The sequence below is a fragment of the Rattus norvegicus genome, chromosome 6, assembly GCF_036323735.1.
Source record: "Rattus norvegicus strain BN/NHsdMcwi chromosome 6, GRCr8, whole genome shotgun sequence".
NCBI classification, from domain to species: Eukaryota; Metazoa; Chordata; class Mammalia; order Rodentia; family Muridae; genus Rattus; species Rattus norvegicus.
This window is the reverse complement of record NC_086024.1, coordinates 100,567,647-100,588,622: the sequence shown is the minus strand read 5'-3', so window position 1 is coordinate 100,588,622 and position 20,976 is coordinate 100,567,647. Positions and strand designations below refer to the sequence as shown.

General features: G+C 47.3%; 1 protein-coding gene and 1 long non-coding RNA gene across 15 annotated transcripts in view; one reads left to right on the top strand and one right to left on the bottom strand.

The window, feature by feature from the left end:
• Positions 1-2,258: 2,258 nt before the first annotated feature.
• The window catches only part of Syne2 (spectrin repeat containing nuclear envelope protein 2), a 313,636-nt gene continuing 294,918 nt past the window's right edge, over positions 2,259-20,976 (bottom strand). For 10 of the 14 annotated variants that reach the window (XM_039113258.2, XM_039113263.2, XM_039113268.2 and 7 more), the window contains 12 exons: positions 20,477-20,671; positions 16,522-16,804; positions 15,930-15,998; positions 14,884-15,023; positions 13,103-13,208; positions 12,000-12,202; positions 10,794-10,994; positions 9,795-9,923; positions 7,919-8,110; positions 7,198-7,263; positions 6,526-6,566; positions 2,259-5,988 (listed from right to left, as the gene is read on the bottom strand). In XM_039113258.2, the coding sequence (XP_038969186.1) occupies positions 5,766-5,988; positions 6,526-6,566; positions 7,198-7,263; positions 7,919-8,110; positions 9,795-9,923; positions 10,794-10,994; positions 12,000-12,202; positions 13,103-13,208; positions 14,884-15,023; positions 15,930-15,998; positions 16,522-16,804; positions 20,477-20,671 (1,848 nt within the window). In that variant the 3' untranslated portion in view covers positions 2,259-5,765. Of the gene's footprint in view, positions 5,989-6,525; positions 6,567-7,197; positions 7,264-7,918; positions 8,111-9,794; positions 9,924-10,350; positions 10,401-10,793; positions 10,995-11,999; positions 12,203-13,102; positions 13,209-14,883; positions 15,024-15,929; positions 15,999-16,521; positions 16,805-20,476; positions 20,672-20,976 lie in introns of those variants that run through there. The other 4 variants (XM_039113264.2, XM_063262184.1, NM_001427326.1 and 1 more) reach the window with 3 other exon arrangements.
• LOC120103555 (uncharacterized) lies at positions 10,990-13,854 on the top strand. Its single transcript, XR_005506040.2, has 3 exons — positions 10,990-11,164; positions 12,006-12,261; positions 13,357-13,854. It is a non-coding gene; the product is annotated as an uncharacterized LOC120103555 (long non-coding RNA).

The window sequence follows — 20,976 nt, the reverse complement described above, 5'->3', positions numbered from 1 at the left end:
TGGAGAGCAAAGGGTCCTGGGTTGGAACACATGCTGACAGGTAGGGATTCTGCCCAGTCATTCCTGACTCCTGTGCTAATGCGGGGTGGGGAGAACTGGGTTAGTAACTGTCAATCAAGGATGGAGAGATGCTGGTTTCCTGAAGTGAGATGTACACAGTGGGAGGCAGAGGCTTTGTCTCTACCTGTTAGACAGCCTATTACCTGTCAGAGGTTGAACAGTAGCCCCTCCTGGTTGTCCTGAAACTCACTCTTGTAGACCAGGTTGGTCTCAAACTCACAGAGATCCATCTGCCTCCACCTCTCAAGTACTAGGACCTAAAGGCATGTACCACCACACCAAGTTTAGACAGGCCGGCTACTCATTTAAAGATGCAAACCTTTTGTTTTTTTAAAAAATCACATTCAGAGTTTCACTATGACCTCTTGATCTCCCAAACTTTGAGGGGTCAAATTACATCACAGCTGGGAAGTTTTGTACTGTGAAACTTTCTTTCAGGCACAAAAATCACTAAAAGTATCGTATACCTGCAGCATATATGGCCGAGGCATATGTGAGATACAGTCCTATCCCTAGAAATCTTGTTAGTTTACATAAATTCCCCCAAATTATGCAAAAAAATGCCTTCAATTCAAAGTACTTCTAGCCTAGAGCGTCTGGGGTAGACGGAAGCCACCTGTAGTTCATTTCAGAACACTGGCAATGGAGAAGTCTGGGTCAAGTGATTCTTGTCCTCTCTGGATGTCCCTCCTCCGCCCTCCCCGCGATGGATGGTCAGGGTCAAACCACTTATAGATTGTGATGGTTGTTATCAACTGGATGAGCGCCTCATCACTGTTAGGAGGGAAGACCCACCTAACTGTGGGCAGCAGGATTCCAGGGCCTGGTGTCCCTGCCTGAGGGAGGAGGAAAAGCTAGAACACGGACATTTGTGTGCCTCCACCTTGTGACTGAGTGCCTTCCTGCTGTTGAGGGCAGTGGATAGAAATGCAAGTGTCCTTTATTAACCTTAACTTTCAGCGAGGTATTCATGACTGCAACTGCGACAAGTTGCACACATGCAGGAAAGCTCTCACCCCAGACAGGTTGTGGGTCTCGAAGTCTCAGTTTTTCAGAAAGATAAATGTGAGTGAACTAGAAAGCCTAGAGGCAAAAGCCTCCCAAAAATCTTTCATAATAATGTTGGGGGTTGGGGGGGTGCTCAGTGGTTCAGGACACTGCTGTGGCAGAGGACCCCAGTTCAGTTTCGAGTACTCGCATCAGATGGCTTAAAACTGCGTGCAACTGCAATTCCAGGGGATCCGACCACCTTTCTGGTCTGGTCTTTGCAGACACCTCCACTCGCGTGCACATACCACATACAATATACACAAGTATACATTTAAGAAAAAAGATCATTAAAAATTTCTCCTTGACCATTTCAATCCTATTTATTCCTTCCTCCACTACTCCAGGATCAATCCCCTCTTCCTTACCCACCCAACTCTGCTTCTTTTCTTTTCTTTCTTTTTTTTTTTTTTTTTTTTTGGTTCTTTTTTTCTGAAGCTGGGGACCGAACCCAGGGCCTTGCGCTTCCTAGGTAAGCGCTCTACCACTGAGCTAAATCCCCAGCCCCTTCTTTTCTTTAACAAGTACAGTTTGTGCTGCCCAGATATTCTTAGATGTGTGGCCTTCATTGGAGGATGGTCAGCCCACCAAGGGCTGGGGTGACCTTAAAGAAAATAAACTCTCCCTCTCCCAAACACTATCAACTTCCAGTAGTTCCTAAGGCAGGAGTGTGGGACTTAACATCCACCTCCCCTCTCCGTGCTGAAATTCTGCCTGGCCTGAGCCAGCACTGGTCTTGTGCATGCTGTCTCAATTGCTCTGGATTCCTATGTGCAGCTGTTCCGTGCCTAGAAAGTACTGTTTCTTGTCATCCGTATGCTGACTCTTACAGTCTCCCCATCCCCTCTTCCACAATGAGCCCTGAGCCTCTGGAGGAAGGGGGTGCTACATAGATATAGGGCTGAGCCCTCTACAGTCTCTTATGCTTTGTGTCTTGATGAGTTGAGGGTTTTCTGTGTGAATTACCATCTATTGGGAAAAGCCTGTCTTACAAAGGTTGACGGATATACTAGTCTATGATATAACCCATTAGGAGTTAGTTTAATACATAAATAGACCCCTTTTAGGGCAGATCATCAGTCCGGACACAGGTCCTTGGCCCTGATGAGAAAGGAAGATGGGTGGCTAATCCTATGACACTTACACCACTATTTTTTTTTTTTAAAGATTTATTTATTTATGTATGCGAGTACACTCTAGCTGTCTTCAGACACATCAGAAGAGGGCATCAGATCCCATTACAGATGGTTGTGAGCCACCATGTGGTTGCTGGGAATTGAACTCAGGACCTCTGGAAGAGCAGTCAGTGCTCTTAACCACTGAGCCATCTCTCCAGGCCCCATTTACAACACTATTGTAGCAGTTAGAGTTTCCAGGGCTCACAGCTAGGCAAGATTGGTGACTTCCGGCCAGGAGGGGTGGTCTTTAATTCTGGCACTCTAGAGACAGAGGCAGGTAGATAAGATATCTGAGTTCAAGGCTTTTCTGATCTACATAGTTGAGGTCTAGGCCAGCCAGGGCTACAGTGAGACTCTGTCTCAAAACAAACAAAAACCCTTTCTATCTCTGGTAGCATGCATAGTGCCTTTAAGCACTGTGAAAACCAGTGAAAGCCAGTAAGGATGAAGAAGCTTCCGTGTGAGAACCGCCTTGCTTTTTGTGACTCAAGTGTGTTGTGTCTTCAGTACTGTCTTCCTATGAAGTTCTAGAGTGTGACCAAGAACATTGGTAATAGCCTGTAATGTTTCAAATTATTATTTTGTGTATGTGTGGGAGGGTCTCACTATATAACCTTGGCTGGCCTGGAATTTAGAGATCCAGTTGCCTCTGTCTCCCCAGTGGTGCTGGGATTAAAGACACATGATATCATGAGAGGCCTGCCTTCAATTTTAACAGATGATTTTTTAAAAAAGAATTATTTATTCTTATGCGTACACTGTAGCTCTCTTCAGACACCATTACAGATGGTTGTGAGCCACCAAGTGGGGTCCTGGGAACTGAACTCAGGACCTGGAAGAGCAATCAGTGCCCTTAACTGCTGAGCCATCTCTCCAGCCCCTTATCAGATGGTTTTGCTAGGTATAACCGTTAGGCTCTTGGATTACAGCTTTTCAGGCCCTGCTGGTTTTAAAGGTCTCTGTTGAATCATCAGCTATTATTGTAACCAACATGACTTTGTAAGTGGCTTGACCCTCCTCCCTTGGAGCTCAAAAGCCCTTTTTATATTTTGCATTTTTAGTATTTTAACTCTAATACACTGTGGGGGAATTTCTTTTCTGGTCTTATCTAGTGTCCTCAGGGATCTTTTCCTCTAGGTTTGGGGATTTTCTTCTATGATATCTGTGAACAGTTTTCTAGGCCTTCATTATGCTTTTCTTCTCCTTCCATGCCCCAAATCAGATTGTCTTTTTATGGGGTTCCAAAACTTTTCCACGCTTCACTTATCGTTATATTTCTCCTGATCTTTACTAAATGATCCAATTCCTTTATTTTGTCCTCCACCTGTTTTGACACAATCCATTCTGTTGCTCAGGCTTTCCATGAGGCTTTTAATTGGTTTATTAAAACTTTCATTTCTGGGTTGGGGATTTAGCTCAGTGGTAGAGCGCTTGCCTAGGAAGCGCAAGGCCCTGGGTTCGGTCCCCAGCTCTGGAAAAAAAGAATTAAAAAACAAAAGAAAACAAAAAAAAAAACAAAACAAAAAAAAAAAAAACCTTTCATTTCTAACATTTCCATTTGAAGTTCTTTAAAAAAAAAAAAACAAACCCTCAAACTATTTAGATCAGCTCCCTTATTTTGTCTCTGCCTTGAGTTGTTTGACCATAGTTACAATCATTCTTTGAATTCTTTAAGTTCTTCTATGTCGTTTTCATTAGGGACTGTAACTGGGGGATTTGTATGTCTGGAATTTGTTGGATGAGGGTTGTTTTTTAAAGGTGTATTTATTTTTTTTTCTGATTGTACATCTGCATATCAGAAGAGGGCATCAGATCCCATTGTAGATGGTGGTGAGCTGAGATATGATTACTGGCAAGTGAACTCAGGACCTCTTAGAAGAGCGGCCAGTGCTCTTAACCACTGAGCCATCTCTCCAGGCTGGTTGAGGATTTTCTTTTATTCAAGTCTCTGTCTTAGCTGGAGGTATTTAGTGTTCAGCATGCTAATTCACAGTAGCATTGGGATCTCAATTTCCTGTTTGTCGGGTAAATGGAGATACAGCCTTTCTCCAGGTCTTCTGTTTCTCTGCCACAGTCTGCTCATGTCTTCAGTTTTAACACAAGTTTTACCTGGCAGTAGGGACTGCAGTACTGGGCCTGGGTCTCAAGGCTAGAGAGGACGGCTGGCAGGACTCTGGACAGTGGGGTATATAGGTGATAACTGAATGGTCCCTGGTAGCCATTGTGTTAGGATCTGGTGAGTCCTGGAGGGGGAGGGAAAAGAGACAGGCTAAGAAGAGGAGGCTGTCCTTGGCAAGCAGCTAGAGGACTTGGGTGACCCAAATAGTCTAGGAAGGAAAAGTGCAGGCTGCCAATGAGTCCACACCAACATGTGGCTACAGCCTCACTGAGCTCAGCTGACTCTCAGGGAGACAGAAAGGGGTAGTCTGGGGCAGGGAGAGCATAGGCAGCTTCCCTGCCTGGGTCTGTGCCACAGGAGGTAGCCGCAGGGTCCATGGTAGCAGCGGGCTGGGATCAGGTGAGTCTAAGATGGTATTTGTTCTGTTTGTGCGCCACTGACCTGCTTTCTCACAGAGTCCAATACACAATCTGGCTTTTTTTTTTTTTTTTTTTTAATGAGAAACATCTGAGTTGTACATATCACAAATACTTCCAAGTTTCTTTACCAATCCCTGGTGGCCAAACAGCTCAACCAGACCTGAAGTGTCTCTTTAAACATGAAAAGTCTTAAAAAATTAAATTATAAAAACATCCCTATCAAGTCTGTAGTTTGGCATTTACTGTACATTAGTCAAAAGCTCAGGCCAAAAATCTTTTTTTTTTTAAATCCAAGTTTACATTATACATACAGATTCAGCGTTGTTAAAAAATATGCACAAATAACAACATCCATGCAATAAAAATTTCTTTAGAGATTTTTTTTTTAAAGCAATGTAAAAAGAGCTGACCTGGGTACCAAGTGGGAGATTTTGGTTTATAACCTGGGACGTATAGACTACTAGCTGATTGGAGGAAATCTCATTCCAAGTATTTAAAATGTATCTGAATCAACCAATCAGCTCAGTGCACAGGAGTTTCTGAACCATTACTAAGGTAGGGGACCTACTAGCTTCTTGGATGTAGTTCATGTATGTGCTGAACATCATGGTTCACAGGGCCTTCCTTATCAGCTGTGCTACAATAGCGTGTGGCTCTCCCGGAAGCCCGCCCCTTGTCCAGAGTTCTCTGAATCATCAATCTAGTAACTTTATTCGAATGCCAGGTCCTCCTGCTGTACTTGGTGCTCTGTCCCAGCAGAAGGACATCTTGCCTGAGTTGTCCTGGGCTCCCACAGTTCCACTTGGAAAAGAGGAGGGGAGGTGTCTGCAGCAAGTTCCTGGACCTTGTTCAAGGCGAAGATTTCACTCCTGGGTTGGTCTGATACCACGAGCTGAGCACCTGTGGCCAACAGCATGGCACGGCAGCTGGCAGAACTACCCTCTAGGTGGGAGGTGGCCCGTTGGTATACCGCAGCATGGGGTAGAAGGAGCGGGCAAAGTTGTTGGCCTGGGTGCAGCTGTAGTCATCTTCGGAGGCAGGCAGCAGGCAGGCCAGGAGCAGCAGCAGCAGCAGCAGCAGTTGCAATGGTAGCGCTGCCCTGATCACCCTTGAGAGGAAGGAGCGCCTTGGCTGTGAGATGCCAGGGCTGTCGAGGTGGGGCGTCCTGCAAACAGAAGGTGGGGGACTCTCATCAGGAGGGTTCATAAGGCACACTCACCATCATCTGCCTCCGTGCTTATGGAAAGAAATTCAGGACTCTGGGATGTGAGGTTCAAATGAGCTGACACTGGGATGATGCCTGACTAATAGGTAAATTGACAAGAATCATATAGGAGATGGGCCTTTGGGCCTGGCGGTGAGGGGTTTTCTAGATTAGGCTAACTGCTCTGAGAGTGGGAGACAGCATTCCACAGGCTGGGGCTCTGAAAATAAAGGAGGAAAGCAAGCCAAGACCACGGATCGTCTCTCTAGCTGCTTCTTGACTGTGGGTACAATGTAACCAGCTCCTCAAGCGCCTGCTATCATGATTTCCCTGCCATGATGTACTGAACCCTTGGAACTGTGAGCTACAATAAACTTCTTTACTCCATTGCTTTGTCAGGGTGTTTTGTCACAGTCATAGAAAAGTAATTCAGGTAGCTGGGTGCACCTCTCCACAGGAACCCATAGGGAGTCACTGTGGGATCCATAATCCCATTACCTGCTGTCTGTCTCCTCTTCCTTCTCCTCTTCCTCTCCAAACTGTTGGAACAAAGAAGCCCACAATGCAACGTGTTCTTCCTTAGGTTAGCAACCCCATCCCCACCTTCTTAGGTCACTTCCGGGACTTGAGTCTCACACACACCACATGTGATTCAACTTGATGACAGGGAGTGATTAGGTCTGTTAAGCCATCAAGATTTTCAAATTTCAGTATACTGATCTGATTTACTGGAGACAGGAGGAAATCCCTCAACATAGTCCCTCAACAGAGGCCATCTACAATCTACTATGACCTCAAAGAAAAGTAACTCATCACGAGAGAGCCTTTTGAGTCGTCTTTGAAAACATTTATTAATCATTTTATAGGACCAGAGAGATGGTTCAGCAAGTAAAGGGACTTTTTGCCAAGCCTGGTGACCCAAGTGATGGACAGAGAGACCCGAGTCCTACAAGTTGTTCTGTGACCTCCATATGCAGACAGTGGCATGCTGTATATACACACTCAAAAGATAATTGTTACTAAAAATACTGCAATTTCTTTTGGCTAGAAGGTTGGTTGAAGTAGATTTGTGCTATCACAAGAGGTCCAGTGGGGCCTTGGACGCTCAAGATCCCGTCATCTTAGTGACTGTGAGAGCCGGGCATGTTTTGAGGCAGGAAGGGCACTGACCTTTGCTGTTGCAAGTCGTTCCCCTGAGTCCACGTCATCAAAGCTGGTCAAAGAAGCGTCTGGATTCTGAAAGCCATACCCAGTTGTTCAGTTTAGGGCAAAACAAAGTCGTAGGTAGCCTCCTGCACTGTGCTTTATGAACTCTTAAAAGAGCAGCTTGTTCCTATCCTAGCTTAAATCCTGCTAATTACTCTCTCCTCCCGTGTAAAAGACAGACTTTTCCAGAAAAAAGGCCATTTAGCCAAAGCACTGGAAGCCCTACAGTCCCAAGTGGCTGTGAGTCTCAGTCGGTCCGTCCATCTGTCCGTCCGTCTGTCGCTGGTGGGCTCATGTCACTGTTCCAGCTGGGGGAGGCCACAGTCTGGCATGCTCACTGAGTTACAGCACGTTTTCAGAACTGAAGCTCAACAGATGAGAAGATAATTAGGAAGGAAACCAGGACAGCCTGAGAGAGAGTGAGGGCTTGTGTCCAGCACGAAGGTAGAAAGGGTGGTGGGACCCATCTTGCATATTCCTACTGATAGATAGAGGTGACTGTTATCTGCCTTTTTCCAAATGGCAGATCATGTGCACGGGGCTTATGCAACTTATTTTATAAAGCTGCACAGCCAAGAAGGGCCCAGAACCTTCACACTACCTTCTACTACAGTGCAGCTGCAGCCTGTCACCCTACCTGCCTCTTCTGAGGTATCTTGGCCACTTGGCAAGGGGACTGACTCACCAGGCTTCCCTGCAAGGACATCAGATCTTGAGCCACTTGCTCTCGCAGCTGTTTGAGTTTCTTCTCGATTACGTGGACCTTCTCTTCGGCCTCAATGTAGTCCTCTCCGTGCCCCTTAACCAGAAGGCTGGAGGAAATCTCCTGCAAGGAGCTGACTTGAGGCTGACGGTCTATCAACTCCTTTTCCAGTTTCTGAAAGCAAAATGGTGTAAGAGTTGTCAGAGGGGAGGATGGTGCAGCTTTCTGTGTTCTGGGACAAATGCAAGGTACAGCCCAATTCCAGAACTTTCTTTGGTTCATTGATACCAGATAGCTTCACACTATCCAGAGAACAGCTGAATAGGTTGTAACCCAACTCCTGTTTTTAATTCCCTTGAACTCTAAAGATGCTTTGATGTTGAGAAATTAGAGGGGAGAAGCGAGAGTGTACTATGAAAAGCCTAGGCCCTTATTCACCAGGGCAGGGAAACAGAAGCCAGTACACACCAAGAGCTGTTAGACTGAGTTCCACTTAGCTACACAGGGGGTGCCCTGGGCCAATCACTTAAGGGCTGTCTTCTTGCTATGCTGCCACCTCCACTCAAAAGGGGAAAATCGGTCTCAATCTCATCCCAGTCCCTGGGTAGCCACCTGCGCTACAGAGGCAGGGGATACCCACTCATGTAGAAAGTTCTCTTGGGCACTGTTATGTAGGGAGTGGAGCTTTACAGAGATTTTAGTATAGAAATTTTTTTAAAGCAATGCCCAGCAATTTTAAATCAAAATACTGAAAAATTAAACTACATGTAAGCTTATAGGTAAAAACAAGTCCCTTTGAGACAAGTGAGAATGTACGTATAGGTCTCACCTTGGCTTATTTTTTTTTTTTTCTTTTTTTCGGAGCTGGGGACCGAACCCAGGGCCTTGCGGTTGCTAGGCAAGCGCTCTACCACTGAGCTAAATCCCCAACCCCTCACCTTGGCTTATTAATGAAAGACAGTTACCTCCAGAAAACGGGACATTTCTACTATGAATATAGATAACATGTAGCTCATCTTGGGCAGTATGTCCTCCCCTGGACCAGATGAACAGTGCAGTCAGCCCTCTGTGCCCGAGGGTCCGGTACCCACAGCTGATCAGTCATGGATCCAAAAAGCACAGCAAAGAACTTCTGCTGCTTTGGATACATGAATGCTCTCCCTGTTATTCCCCAGGTGTGGCAGAACAAGTTTACTTAGCATATACACAAGTCATTTATAGTATACTAAGGATTGTAAGTAATCAAGAGGGGATTCAAGACATATGGGACGATTTATATAGGTTGTATGAAAATATATGCAGAATATATATACAAACAAAATGAACATTTTACCTGGTGGACTCAAGTACCCCCAAATCTGTAGGAATGTAAGACCATTGGATATCCAGGGGCACATATATATATATATATATATGTGTGTGTGTGTGTGTATGTGTATGTATATGTATATGTGTATGTATATGTATATGTGTATATATATATATTTATATTTTGCTGTCTTCAGACATCAGATCCCATTACAGAAGGGATCTTGAATGTGGTTGCTGGGAATTGAACTCAGGACCTCTGGAAGAGCAGTCAGTGCTCTTAACCACTGAGCCATCTCTCCAGCCAGGGGTGAATATATTAACAATGGAAAAGACATGCTTCAGTGGCCTTGCCTTCCAAAAGGGACCTTTAACACACTGATGTCCCTTATTCCCAAGGATCTTAAACGCATCTGCCTCTGGCTCCTCACCTCTCTGCATGAACCCCTGAGTCACAGCCACCGACAGTGCCCAGAGCACTGCATGAGGCTGCCAAGGACTCCGACCCATGGAGGTGACAGTGACTCATGAGCCCGTGGAGGAAACTTACCATTAGCTCTTTCTGACACTCCAGGAGGACGTGCTGGTCTGCCTCTGGGCTGGTGATGTGCGCCTTCTGCCTGCGGCTCTCGGCACTCGCTAGCCACAGGAGCAAGTCTTGACTCAGTTGGTGAAAGTCCTTCAGAAACAACACTCATTAGATCATGGTCTTGGTGTGGGCTGAGGGCAGGGGTGCCTAGGAGTGCCTGCTTATTCTTACCCGTTAGTCAGTCAGCAAAGGACCAGATTTCAGTGACAGGCCAGGGACTCAACAAGGAAGGGAAAAAGCAGGGAGGAAGAGTGGACACTGCAGAGCCCTGGGAGGCATCAGATATGAACAAATACCAGCAGTGGGGGTGGGGTGAGGTGGGGGGAGTAGGGGGTGGGTGGGTGGGTGTTCTAGGTACTGGTTTACATGTGAAGACCATACATGTTATTTAGCCCACTTTCCAGATGCAATGCTTGTGGGATCCCACCCCACATGACAGGCTGTGATGGGCTCATGTTCCTAAAGACAGACTCAGAGCTAACTGGTGGTGGAGAGCTAACGCACACTCAACACTCACATGGGTTGGGTAGTAGGCCAACATTATATTGTATACATCATTGTTCAGTCCTAAAAAAAAAAATGAGCCCTAGAATCAGGCTCAGGTCTCAGAGGGGAACTCTGACGTCCCGGAGTTTCAGGGAATTGTTCTAAGTATCAAACTGCTCCCGCATCAAACTACTCCCGTATCAAAATGCTCTATGGTTCTCTCTGACAAAAGGACAGAGAGAGACAGTTTCCTCAACCTGGTGGCATGCATGCTTGCTGTGCCCCTGACTCCCAGGGTGGGCATAGGCAACAGACCTGGAAATGCTAGGTAAACACGGGGTCATTTTAATGGCGCGGGGGGAGGGGAACTTGCTTACTTCCTAACTCAAGCCTGGGGATGGTAAAAATATCAGCAGCTCCAAGTGTATGGGCCAGGCTGCTGCTGGGACAGGGCCCTGGGCTGAGTCAACATACCTGGCACTGCATGAGTGACTGTCTCAAGTCTCCTCGCCAGCTGTCCATCACACCCTGGACCTTGTCCCAGGACAGGCTCAGTTGATGGAGCCTATTTCGGAGTTCTGTGGATTCGGGGCTCTGGCTGGGCAGATATTCCTTGTGGCTCACGTTGACGGAGACCATTAAGGCCTTGTAGGTTTCGAAGGCTTTTAATATCTCCTAGGGAGCAGATCAGGTTAGGGCTTCGGACAACAGGGAAGAGGGGCTCATTCTGAATACCTGGAAAGGACAGCCCTCCTCCACACTTCTCCAAGCAGTGGGCACCAAGACGAGAGAGAACTCGCCTGTGAGTGGCTGGGAAGCATCAGCTGAGGGAGCTGCCTTACAAGGTTAGTGAGCTTGGCTGGCTAACAGGGTTGGGGAACCAGAGGCCTGCTTCTGACAGGCTTGACCGGAGGCACAAAGAGACCTTGCTGACCTACAGTCCCTTGTCTGTCACTGGCTTAGGGACAGTCCTAAGTAAGACTAAATGTTTTCCAGATAAAGACTATATGGCTACTTTGTACTTGCCCTTAGGGACCCCAGACACACCACTGTTCTAGGAGAAATGCTAACCTCTACATCTGCAATGGGAAAGCACAGTTGTGAAGGGAAACTGGACATCCTCAAAGCTCCTGTCTTGGGTTTCAGGACCTCAGACTTATCTGCTCAGGGCTTAAACCGCCCCCTCCCCCGCACCCTGGGCTGGTGCTCCTGAGGCCTAGGGCTGATCGTATAAGTAACAAGTCTTTAACCGTATCACCCAGCATAGCCACAGAGGTCAGGCCACAGGATTCTTCAGCCAGTGAGCTGGCCCTCCTAGTGTGAACCTTTCCCGGGAAGACTCCACTGCTAGCCTTGTGTAGAACTGCCACATACAGGCCAGAGGGTTGGCTTTATGTGGCCTGACACTGGCTACCATCACCTAAATCTACAGTCTAGATCTTTCCAGTCCTGAGGACCTGAGTCCTATCTATGCTTCTTGGTTTGGGGATTTTCTGTAGACGCTCGCTCATGTGAAAAGGGAAACCCGTGTTTTGGTCCTTACTGAGGTAAAAGCAACTACTGTCCACGTCCCTGTCCCCGTACGCTACCAGCTACTCCAAACCCAGGTCTGTTTGTCCAGCAGCAGTGCGAGCCTGCTCTGATCACCTCTCCCCTCCCTCCACCCACCGCTCCACTCACCTGCAGTCTCTTCACCCTGAGTGCCATTTCCTGGATGTTGGAGGGAGGCTCTGCTGACTTGAGAGCTTCCAGCTCGGCTCCAGTTTTTTCGAGCCAAGAAGCGATACTGCCGATATCGGAATTCAGCTGCTGCGTGGTCTGCTTTAATCTGAGCTTGCCGTGAAGTTCCTGTGCCTGAATCAGCTCCCACCGGTCGAAGGCACCTGGAATCCAGAGCCGCCAATTAGAGCGAGCAATAAAACGGGCGGTCAGCGTGGCAAAGGTGAGCCAAGGATGCTCCTTGGAGGAGGACCAGAGTTATCGTCTGGAATCTCCAAGTTCTGATCCAAGGCCCATCCCTTCCACTCCGACAAAGGCCGGAAGGGAGGAGGGACAGAGGGTGAGGGAACCCAACCTGTGCCCAACAGGTACTCTGGCCTCCGGCCCAGCATGTTAGGTAGCGTTGCTGTTTTGATTCACAATGATCATCCCCGTGTGATCAGCTCTACTCTGCACCTAGCCCAGCAATGACTTTGGTAACTTCTGGGCCAGCCTTATGAGGACCTTGAGACAATGTGCTAATTACCGCCTTCCCGTCTAGGTTTTTTCCTCACGTGGCAAGCATTAAAACGTGCATGTCATAACCGGGTGGTGGGAGCACACATCTTTAATCTCAGCACTAAGGGGGCAGAGGCAGGTGAATCTCTGAGTCTGAGGCTAGCCTGGTCTACAGAGCAAGTTCCAAGACAGCCAGAGCTACACAGGGAAACCCTGTCTCAAAGAAACAAAACATGCACTTTCTCCTACGGGGACCCTTTGTCACTCATTGTGTAAAGAACTGTTTCTGAAGGGCCAGGGGCGTTAGGACACTTGTCTGCCAAGCTTAATGCCAGCACTACAGGGAAAAATAATCCAATATAAAATGAGATGGCTGGGGACTCATTCATAAACACCAACTGGCTCCTTTCACACTAACCGAGGCTGCTGTGGGGGTAGGTTCAGCAGTCTTGGGAAATTACGTCATCGTGTGATCCCTAATGTTTTATCAAGTGAAAGTCGAAGTAAACACCTAGCCCCAGTCGCCAAGCTCCACACATCTCCTTAGGGCTGCCCGCCTTTGGTACCTGGCTGCTGTCCCGTTAGAGTGGCCAGCTGCTCGTCTCCCTGCTGGGTGCCGTCCTTTGAGCCTTCTTTGCTGTCATCGGTGCCTTGATGTAACAGCAGCTTCACCTGGAACAGCCCAATTTTTAGGTTATTTGTGTAAAACCCTAAAGCGATCTTAAAAACATCTGGGGTTCTGTGGACAGTTCAGAAGTGGAGATGTGGGACTTTTCCCACTGATAGGTGACTGATGTGTGACCCGCTTATCACTGTACAGGGTGAGGTTGATGAAGACACTGTCTGAGGGCAGAAAGCCAGCGACAGCCAAGGAAACATGGCGCGTTAAAGATGGGAATCAAGTAGCCGTTTCCGTATCCTTCCTGAGGGTCTCCACACAAATGATGGGAAGAGTTGGAGGTGACCCCTTATCTTATGAGACAGCTCTTGCAGTAGCACTTGTACAAAGCCCCTCAACCATCACCCTGTCGAGGCGTTCATTTTCCTCACTGTGAATGGGAAACACAGGGTCCCCCGCCTTTCTAGGTCATTCATCATCAAGCATTTATCCTTCAATGTACACAGTGACACTTCTGCTCCCAGAGCTGAGTGGCCTATTATGTCAGGCCTTTCCAAAAATAAATGGATCCCTCTTAGGAAAACCGTGCTTCCTCTGGGCCGTGTCTGTGTGGCTTCTTTGTGTGGAGCTTGGGAAATGAGGCTTCGGATCTCTGGTAACACGTGTGGTTTCACAGCCAGTAGAAAGGCTGAGCTGTTGAACTTGGGCAGGTGAGGAACACAAGCCTAATGCAGGGTAGAAGCCAAACTGCAGGGTAGGGAGAGGGTTCTGGGGCTGGGTGGGGTTTCCTTCGGCAATCTTAGGCTGCAGCACGGACGGAGACAGTAAAAGCAGTAGCTGTCAGCTAAGCAAGAGGAGGCATTCCAAAGTGGGCACAGCCACGTCTGTATCAGATTTATCCCCAATTACATAGTGACGGTCACCCCCACACAGAGGGCACTTTGGCTAAACCCACTGGCCCTCCACCTCCACTTGCGTTGCCTACTCTGAAAGATGCCTGTGTCACTATACTGCAAATGACATTTTTAACCTCAACTCCCTCATTGTGAATGCTCTGAGCTAACACCTATCTCTAGCTGACCTTTAACCTTATGCTGTCTCCAGATGCTGCTTCACTGGAGCACACCATGAACTAATGCAACTAAGAGGTGCAGGCATAGTTATCCTCCCTGTACACACATTAGTCCTAAGGTACGAGGCAGGTTCACTATCAGGTGAGGGAGGCCTACGGGGTGCTGTGTGCTTCCCTACCAGGGCTTGGGAACCAAATCCAAGTCTCATCGCTACCAATTCAGATTATGATGAAGTCCTGTTTTGTTTTCGGACGATCAGTCAGAAAGCAAACAGCACAGATTTGAGAGCCAAGAGGCGGCTCAGGAAGGCTCTGTTATTTATATGGGGAATTGATGTTAACAGAAACAGTTCTCTCATCGTTGTCCATCACTTCGTTATCAGCACACACAAATTTGGGGGCTGGAAACCTTTCTTTAAATCTAGTCCGTTGGCTGGGTTCTGCCGAAACAGGGGTACCTCAGCAGAGGGCGCCTTGTTCTTTGGGTGGTGCAGGGACATGAACTCCGGTCTTGCTAAGGCAAGCTCTACCACTGAGTGACATGCCTTCCCTGAAGTCCCCTCAGAGATCCCATCACCATATGAGCAAAACAGGTCCAGTGAGACTGGAAATGCCCGCATGTGCCTGGGCTACATTCCCAAGGGGTCAGGACTTACATAGGCTGGTTTGTAAGGCGTGCTGGCATCTGCGGGGACCGGTGCCACAGTCCTGTCACCTCCCATGTGTTTGTAGTGATGCTTGGAATGGGAAGGGCTATCGGGAACATGCCACGGGTGGCCCTCAGAAATGGATTTACCTAAAAAAAAAAAAAAAAAAAAAAAAAGCATCACCCTGAGTTGGGGTCTACTCTCCAATCAGAGGATTTCTATTTAGTGACATAAACATGGTCACAGGCGACATGGCATCATGTTATAATATCAAAATGAGTTCTTCAGCTTTCCTTGCAAAGCATGCAATGTTTGCAAAATGTCAGTATGTCTTGGGAGGGAATGAAATGAGTCATGCAACTGAGCAACATGGCACCTTCACGAGATGGGACCACAGCGCGGAGCGCAACAGACATATGATTATTGGCTGTGGGATGAATGGCGGCGTTCTGGATGGAGCCGGTGAGGTCTGGAGTTGTGGGGACGCTAGGCTAAGTAAGGTCAGGTCTGGAGGCCAAAAGGATAGGAGGCCTCCGAGTGGGGAGGGCAAGAGAGACTGTGAAGACGGACTTAGGGACCAAACAGCCGCCGATAGTTCTCCACTGCCACTGAAGATAGGGACAGGGTGGGTGTAGGGCTAAAGTGGCAAATTGAAGAAAGGCTTCTTCTGCTGTGGCAAAGGCAATGGGTCTTTTCTAACCCCAGCAACGCATTTTAGGAATTCACCAGAAGCAAGGAAGTCATCTGAAACCAAGCCACCATGAAGAAAGCTTGGCCCACACCGAAGGAAAAAAATAGCAATGGCACCACAACAGCAGTTCTTTCTGCAGGCCTAGACGTGGGTGGGTGGGTGGGGCGTTGAGAGCACTCTAGTATGTAAGGAGCACGCGGGTAAGGGTGAGTACAGCAGTGTAAAATACACCATGACACAAGGACCAAAGGCGCATGGTGTCCACAGAGGCACAGGTCAGACATGACGCGGGAGCAAGGTTTAGGATGCAGTGTGTGCCATGGGATGCGGCCATGTTGAGACACATGCACGGGCAGGGGCCTACCAGAAGATGCTTTCAAAGATTTTGTGGTCATTTTAAGATAAGCCTCAGGATTTTCAGGGATTTCTACATCTGAAAAAGAATAATGTCATTGTCCTCGCTGGAGGCGCCTGCGGAGTAATGCCCACGTAGTTACCTCGACACGCAGAGACACTGCCAAGTGGGAGGAGGACCTTAACTACTCCCCATCTTCTTCAGTAAAAGAGCTTTAAAAAACAGAAGGACCCCTCCCTCCCCCCAGTCCACTCCTGTTCGTCGTCGTAGTGGGTTAGAGGCACGTGTGGTAAGAAGGGCCACGCTCAGTGTTCTGATAACCTTTGATAAATGCTGCAGAAAAATCAACCGAGGAGCCTCCCGTTGGCTACAGTCATCAGCGAACAGCCCCAAAGTCAGAATGTGAATGTCATCCCATCTATAACAGGAGCAAGCTAGTTCTCGAGTGAGGCAAAAGGTGGGCAGGACAGAAGCCAGAAAGTCACAGGCCTGTACCAGCCATAAGCTAGACTCTGAATCACTGAGAACTTGCTGCATCACTATGGTGCTAGAAACACAGTCAAATGGGTTGAGGTCCCAGGTCCCGGGAAGCCGCCTTTACCTGACAGTGCGCTGTAGAATGGGCCTTCCTCCTCGTCTTCATGGGAAGATGATCCCCCCACATCACCTGTGTGATCCCACTCAAGAGGGATAGAGTCCACACTGACAGGGGTCTCACAGCCAGACCGCTCGTGTCCCAGAGCCGGGGGTACAAGGTGACACAGTGACTGGGAAGATGCGGGTTCCTCGCTCTCTCTCCTCTTACGCCAGGAGTCGGCCGGGATCTCCCTTGGGTCTTCTATGTCTGTTTCATTCTCAGATGCCTCCTTCTCATCGTCTAAGCCCTAAAAATGGGAGGACCCAGGCTTTAGGGTGAGCCAGTTGAAAAGCTACAGTAGTTACAAAGAGCTTTGGAAGCCTGTCTGTCTAGCAGTTCTGAAAACAGTTGGCATTGACATTTCTAAAGCGTTTTTAGGAACTGAGGGGTGGGGGTGGGGAGATGGCTGGGGTTAAGGGGTAGCCTTTCCTACGCATTCGTGAGGACCTGAAATTGAATCCTCAGAACTCAAGTGGAAACAGGGCATAGTATCCTGAGTGGCTCAAATCTCAGCACTCCTATTAGAGCAAGATTCCTGAACAGTCGTTGGCCAGCTAGCCTGGTATCTACAGCATATGATGTACACAGCAGTGAACAAGTTGGAAGGTGAAGACCAGCAAGTGAAGATGCCCTGGGAAACATTTGCCCAACCCCTAACACTTAAATGTGTATACACGCACACACACACACACTGTATTTTAAAAGTTCTCAGGTCTTATGTATGGTTATTCAGTTTTGATTAATCCACAGTGGGGTCTGGAGTCTGTATTTTGAAAGAACTATAGCTTTTATTCTTAGCAGAAAATAACAATAAAAAATAAGAGTACAGCCAAGCAGATAAGTTTATCTAGATGGTAAGGAAGCAATGGCCCAGTGACATTATGGCTGACAGAAACACATCTTCAAGAATCATATCCTCGGGGTTGGGGATTTAGCTCAGCGGCAGAGTGCTTGCCTAGCAAGCGCAAGGCCCTGGGTTCGGTCCCCAGCTCCGAAAAAAAAAAAAAAAAAAAAAAAAAAAAAGAAAGAATCATATCCTCTATTTTGTGTGTGTGTGTGTGTGTGTGTGTGTGTGTGTGTGTGTGTGTGTGTACAGGTGCATGTATACATGTGTACACTCATGCGTGTATACATCTGTGTGCAGGCGTGTAAGGAGTCTGCAGGTTGGCAGTAGGTATTGTCATAGTTAATTTTGATTCTTGACTTGGTGAGATTTAGAACCACCCTGAAAGCATATCGCTAGGCATTCGAGGGAGGGAGTTTGTGGGTCAGGGTAATAGAGGTGGGAAGACCTACACTAAATGTGGGTCCATACAGGCCCATGGGTCCCAGATAGAAGAAGAAGTGAGCCAAGTGCCAGCATTTATCACTTCCTGCTTCCTGACCAGATGCAAGGTGACCAGCTGCCTCAAGTTCCTGCCACCCCATCTTCCTTCTCTGCTGTGTGGGCTGTACCCTTGTGAGCTAAAATAAACCTATTCCCCTGAAGTTGTTTTTGTCAGGTATTTTGTGTCTGTGACGAGCCAAGTTAATTAACACAGGTGTCTTCCTCAATGCCTTCCGTGTCTCCAACTGAACACAGAGCTCACTGATTGAGCTAGACTTGCTGGCTGGAAAGCTCCAGGATCCTCCTGTCTTTGTCTTTTCCAGCACAGGGTGATGGGTGCCTAATGCTGTGCTGAGCTGTTTATATGGGTGCTAGGGACCCAGACTCAGGCCCTCATGCTTAATACAGCAAGTCCTTTACTAACAGCCACCTCCACAGCTCTTGTTTATGCCTTTTTAATTTTCTAACTTCATAGTGTAGTGACTCTCTTCAGCTTATATTATTGTGCTCTATAGATAAAAATGACTGTAAGCAAATACATTTAAAAATGAGGACTTCTTAGAGACTTTCTGAGGCTATACTGATGGAAAAACAACTACATTCAAAATTGACCACACAGAAAAGCAACCAACCAGCCAATCATGGTGGCCAAGAAGTAACTGTTCTGGCACAGTATGGTGGGAACAGTGAATGAGGACCTTCACTTTATGTGAATTCCCCAAACCACCTTAATAGGGAGACATCAAGGTCCCTTTGAAAGGGGACATTTGATACTTTAAAGGCAAGACCAGCACCAGACAGGCAAAGACATTGAAAGCTTCCAGATATGAGGGGAGAGGACAAATTACATCCTCAAGCAGCTATATAACATATATAATCCAAACTAGACAGTTTCCAGTGGGTTCTATGGACCACTGACACTGACCAGAATTATGGTCAGTCCTGTTCTAAGGATTATGGGGGCAGGGAGGGGAGCACAACTCCCAGGCACCATCCTTCCTACTGCTAAGTAACTGAACTCTAAGTCAGTAAGTGTGAAAACAGAAGAACCCCACCCCCACCCCATCCTGCCCCCACACCCCATTTTGGTTCCTATTACTGTTGTACTTTTGGGGCACAATTTTTTCAAATTAGTTTTTCAATCAATCGCCATCTTGAAAAAGAACACTCTAGAGTACTATCATTAAAAACAGCTCTGAAAAACACAGTCACCACTACGTATCATAAAACATGTATGAGGTGCTTCACCTTCAGAGGTCCAATGCCACACTTCTCTACACCCTAACTGTGACACTAGTGTACATGCTTTAGAAGCATTACTAAGACGATCAAGTTTACTAGATTACTAAGACGATCACTCTTCCAGCAGAGGACCCAGAGGCCAGCATAACACAGTTCTATACGGAAACACAGACATAGGGTTTCCTTTTCATTAGCCACACAGTTCAAAATTAAATAATCCACTTTCTTCATGAACAGTCAAAAACTGTTATACACCAAAGAAAGAAAGAAAAGAGAGATGCAAAGGAAAAATTCTCCCTGGGAGTTGGAGTGATGGCTCAGTGGTTAACAGTACATACTGCTTTTGTAGAGGACCTGACTTCAGCTCCTAGCAGTCACACCAAGAGGCTCATGACTATCAGTAATTCTAGTACCAAGGGATCTGACACTTTGTTCTGGCCTCCAGGTGTTGTCTAAGGGTTTTTTTTACTGAGATTGAAATATCCATCCTACAGAAAAGCTCTTTAAACAGGAAGGTACACAACTCAAAATAGCTTCAGGAAGTTCCTGAAACAGACCAGATTCACTAGCCTCCTCACTGCCAGAGTAAGCAATAAAAGCTGAGGTCTCCCCCGTCAGATGGAAGAAAGCCAAGCTGTAAAGAAGGTTCTTGAGGCCTGAGTAACTCTCTGGAAGTAGAAATCAGCTGCCTGGAAGAGGTTTAGACTGGAGTTATTTGGAAAGGACATTTTCCAACCTGTTGAGCTGCCTGCAGGCTGTGCAATGTGCTCCATGTTCCTAGCTTTTGTGAACTGTCGCCCGTGCTGGGATGGGCTTTGGTAATGCAGCTGTCTTTGAGTCATTTCTGCTCTTCTAAGAAACCCTTCACATATATTCCCATAAGTAAACCCTATAAAACTTATTGGTTCACCAAGCTGAACTTTGATGGTATCTGTATTATGAGTTCACTATATAAGGTAAGACATGTGTGACTCAGGAAAAGTTTTGTCACACGCAGAGAGACACCTGCACTCATGTGCACAGACTCACACAAAAAGCACATAACTTAAACAAACAAAACCAAATCCTTAAAACATAACTCTACATCCATTGGGTTCACACAAAGGCGGCTGAGTAGAAGCAAGCAAGACTCAATTTCAAACTAGCACATTTCCAAATCTGCCATGGTTGGATGGGGAGAGCTCCAGGGAGGAATGGAGGTGCTTCCCTGGAGCCCTTCTTTTTAGCTGTAAGTAAATCATGGGTCCAGTACAAGGTAACCTTCCTGATTCTTCAAACAGTATCCAGTACGATGCGCTCACTGAGCAGCTGGGAGTGCTGGATACCGGTTACCAGGGTGTGGGTCCTTACCGGGGTGTGGGAGGTCAGGCGTCGGTGGAAGCGAGAGACTCGGCCGAACACCTCCTGACAGTAGCGATGCAGTTCCTCCAGTTCATCCTCGATGAGGACGGCATCCAGGGGCTCACTCTTCTGAATGAGCTGCTCCCCAAACACGATGAGCTGGTCAATCTTGTTGGTGTTCAGTGTGATCTCCTGTTGGAAGCCCTGTTTGGAAGGTGAGGTAGAGACTCTTTCTTTGTGTCTCGTGTTTGTCCCATATGACAGGGCCACATGGGGGTCGGAGGTGGGGGTGGGGGTGGGGGTGGGGGTGGGGGTGCGGCATTAGATGTCATTTACTGTCTTGTCCCTTTTCCTTTTCTGTTTTGCAATTGGCACAGTAGCGTCTGCTTTCAAGGAATTAACAGTGACAATCAATTTGAAACAATTCTATACTTTCCTTCAATTAAAAAAATTGTATATTTGACCCAGATGGAGATCATCATATGGGTATGGGGGACAGATTTCATCTT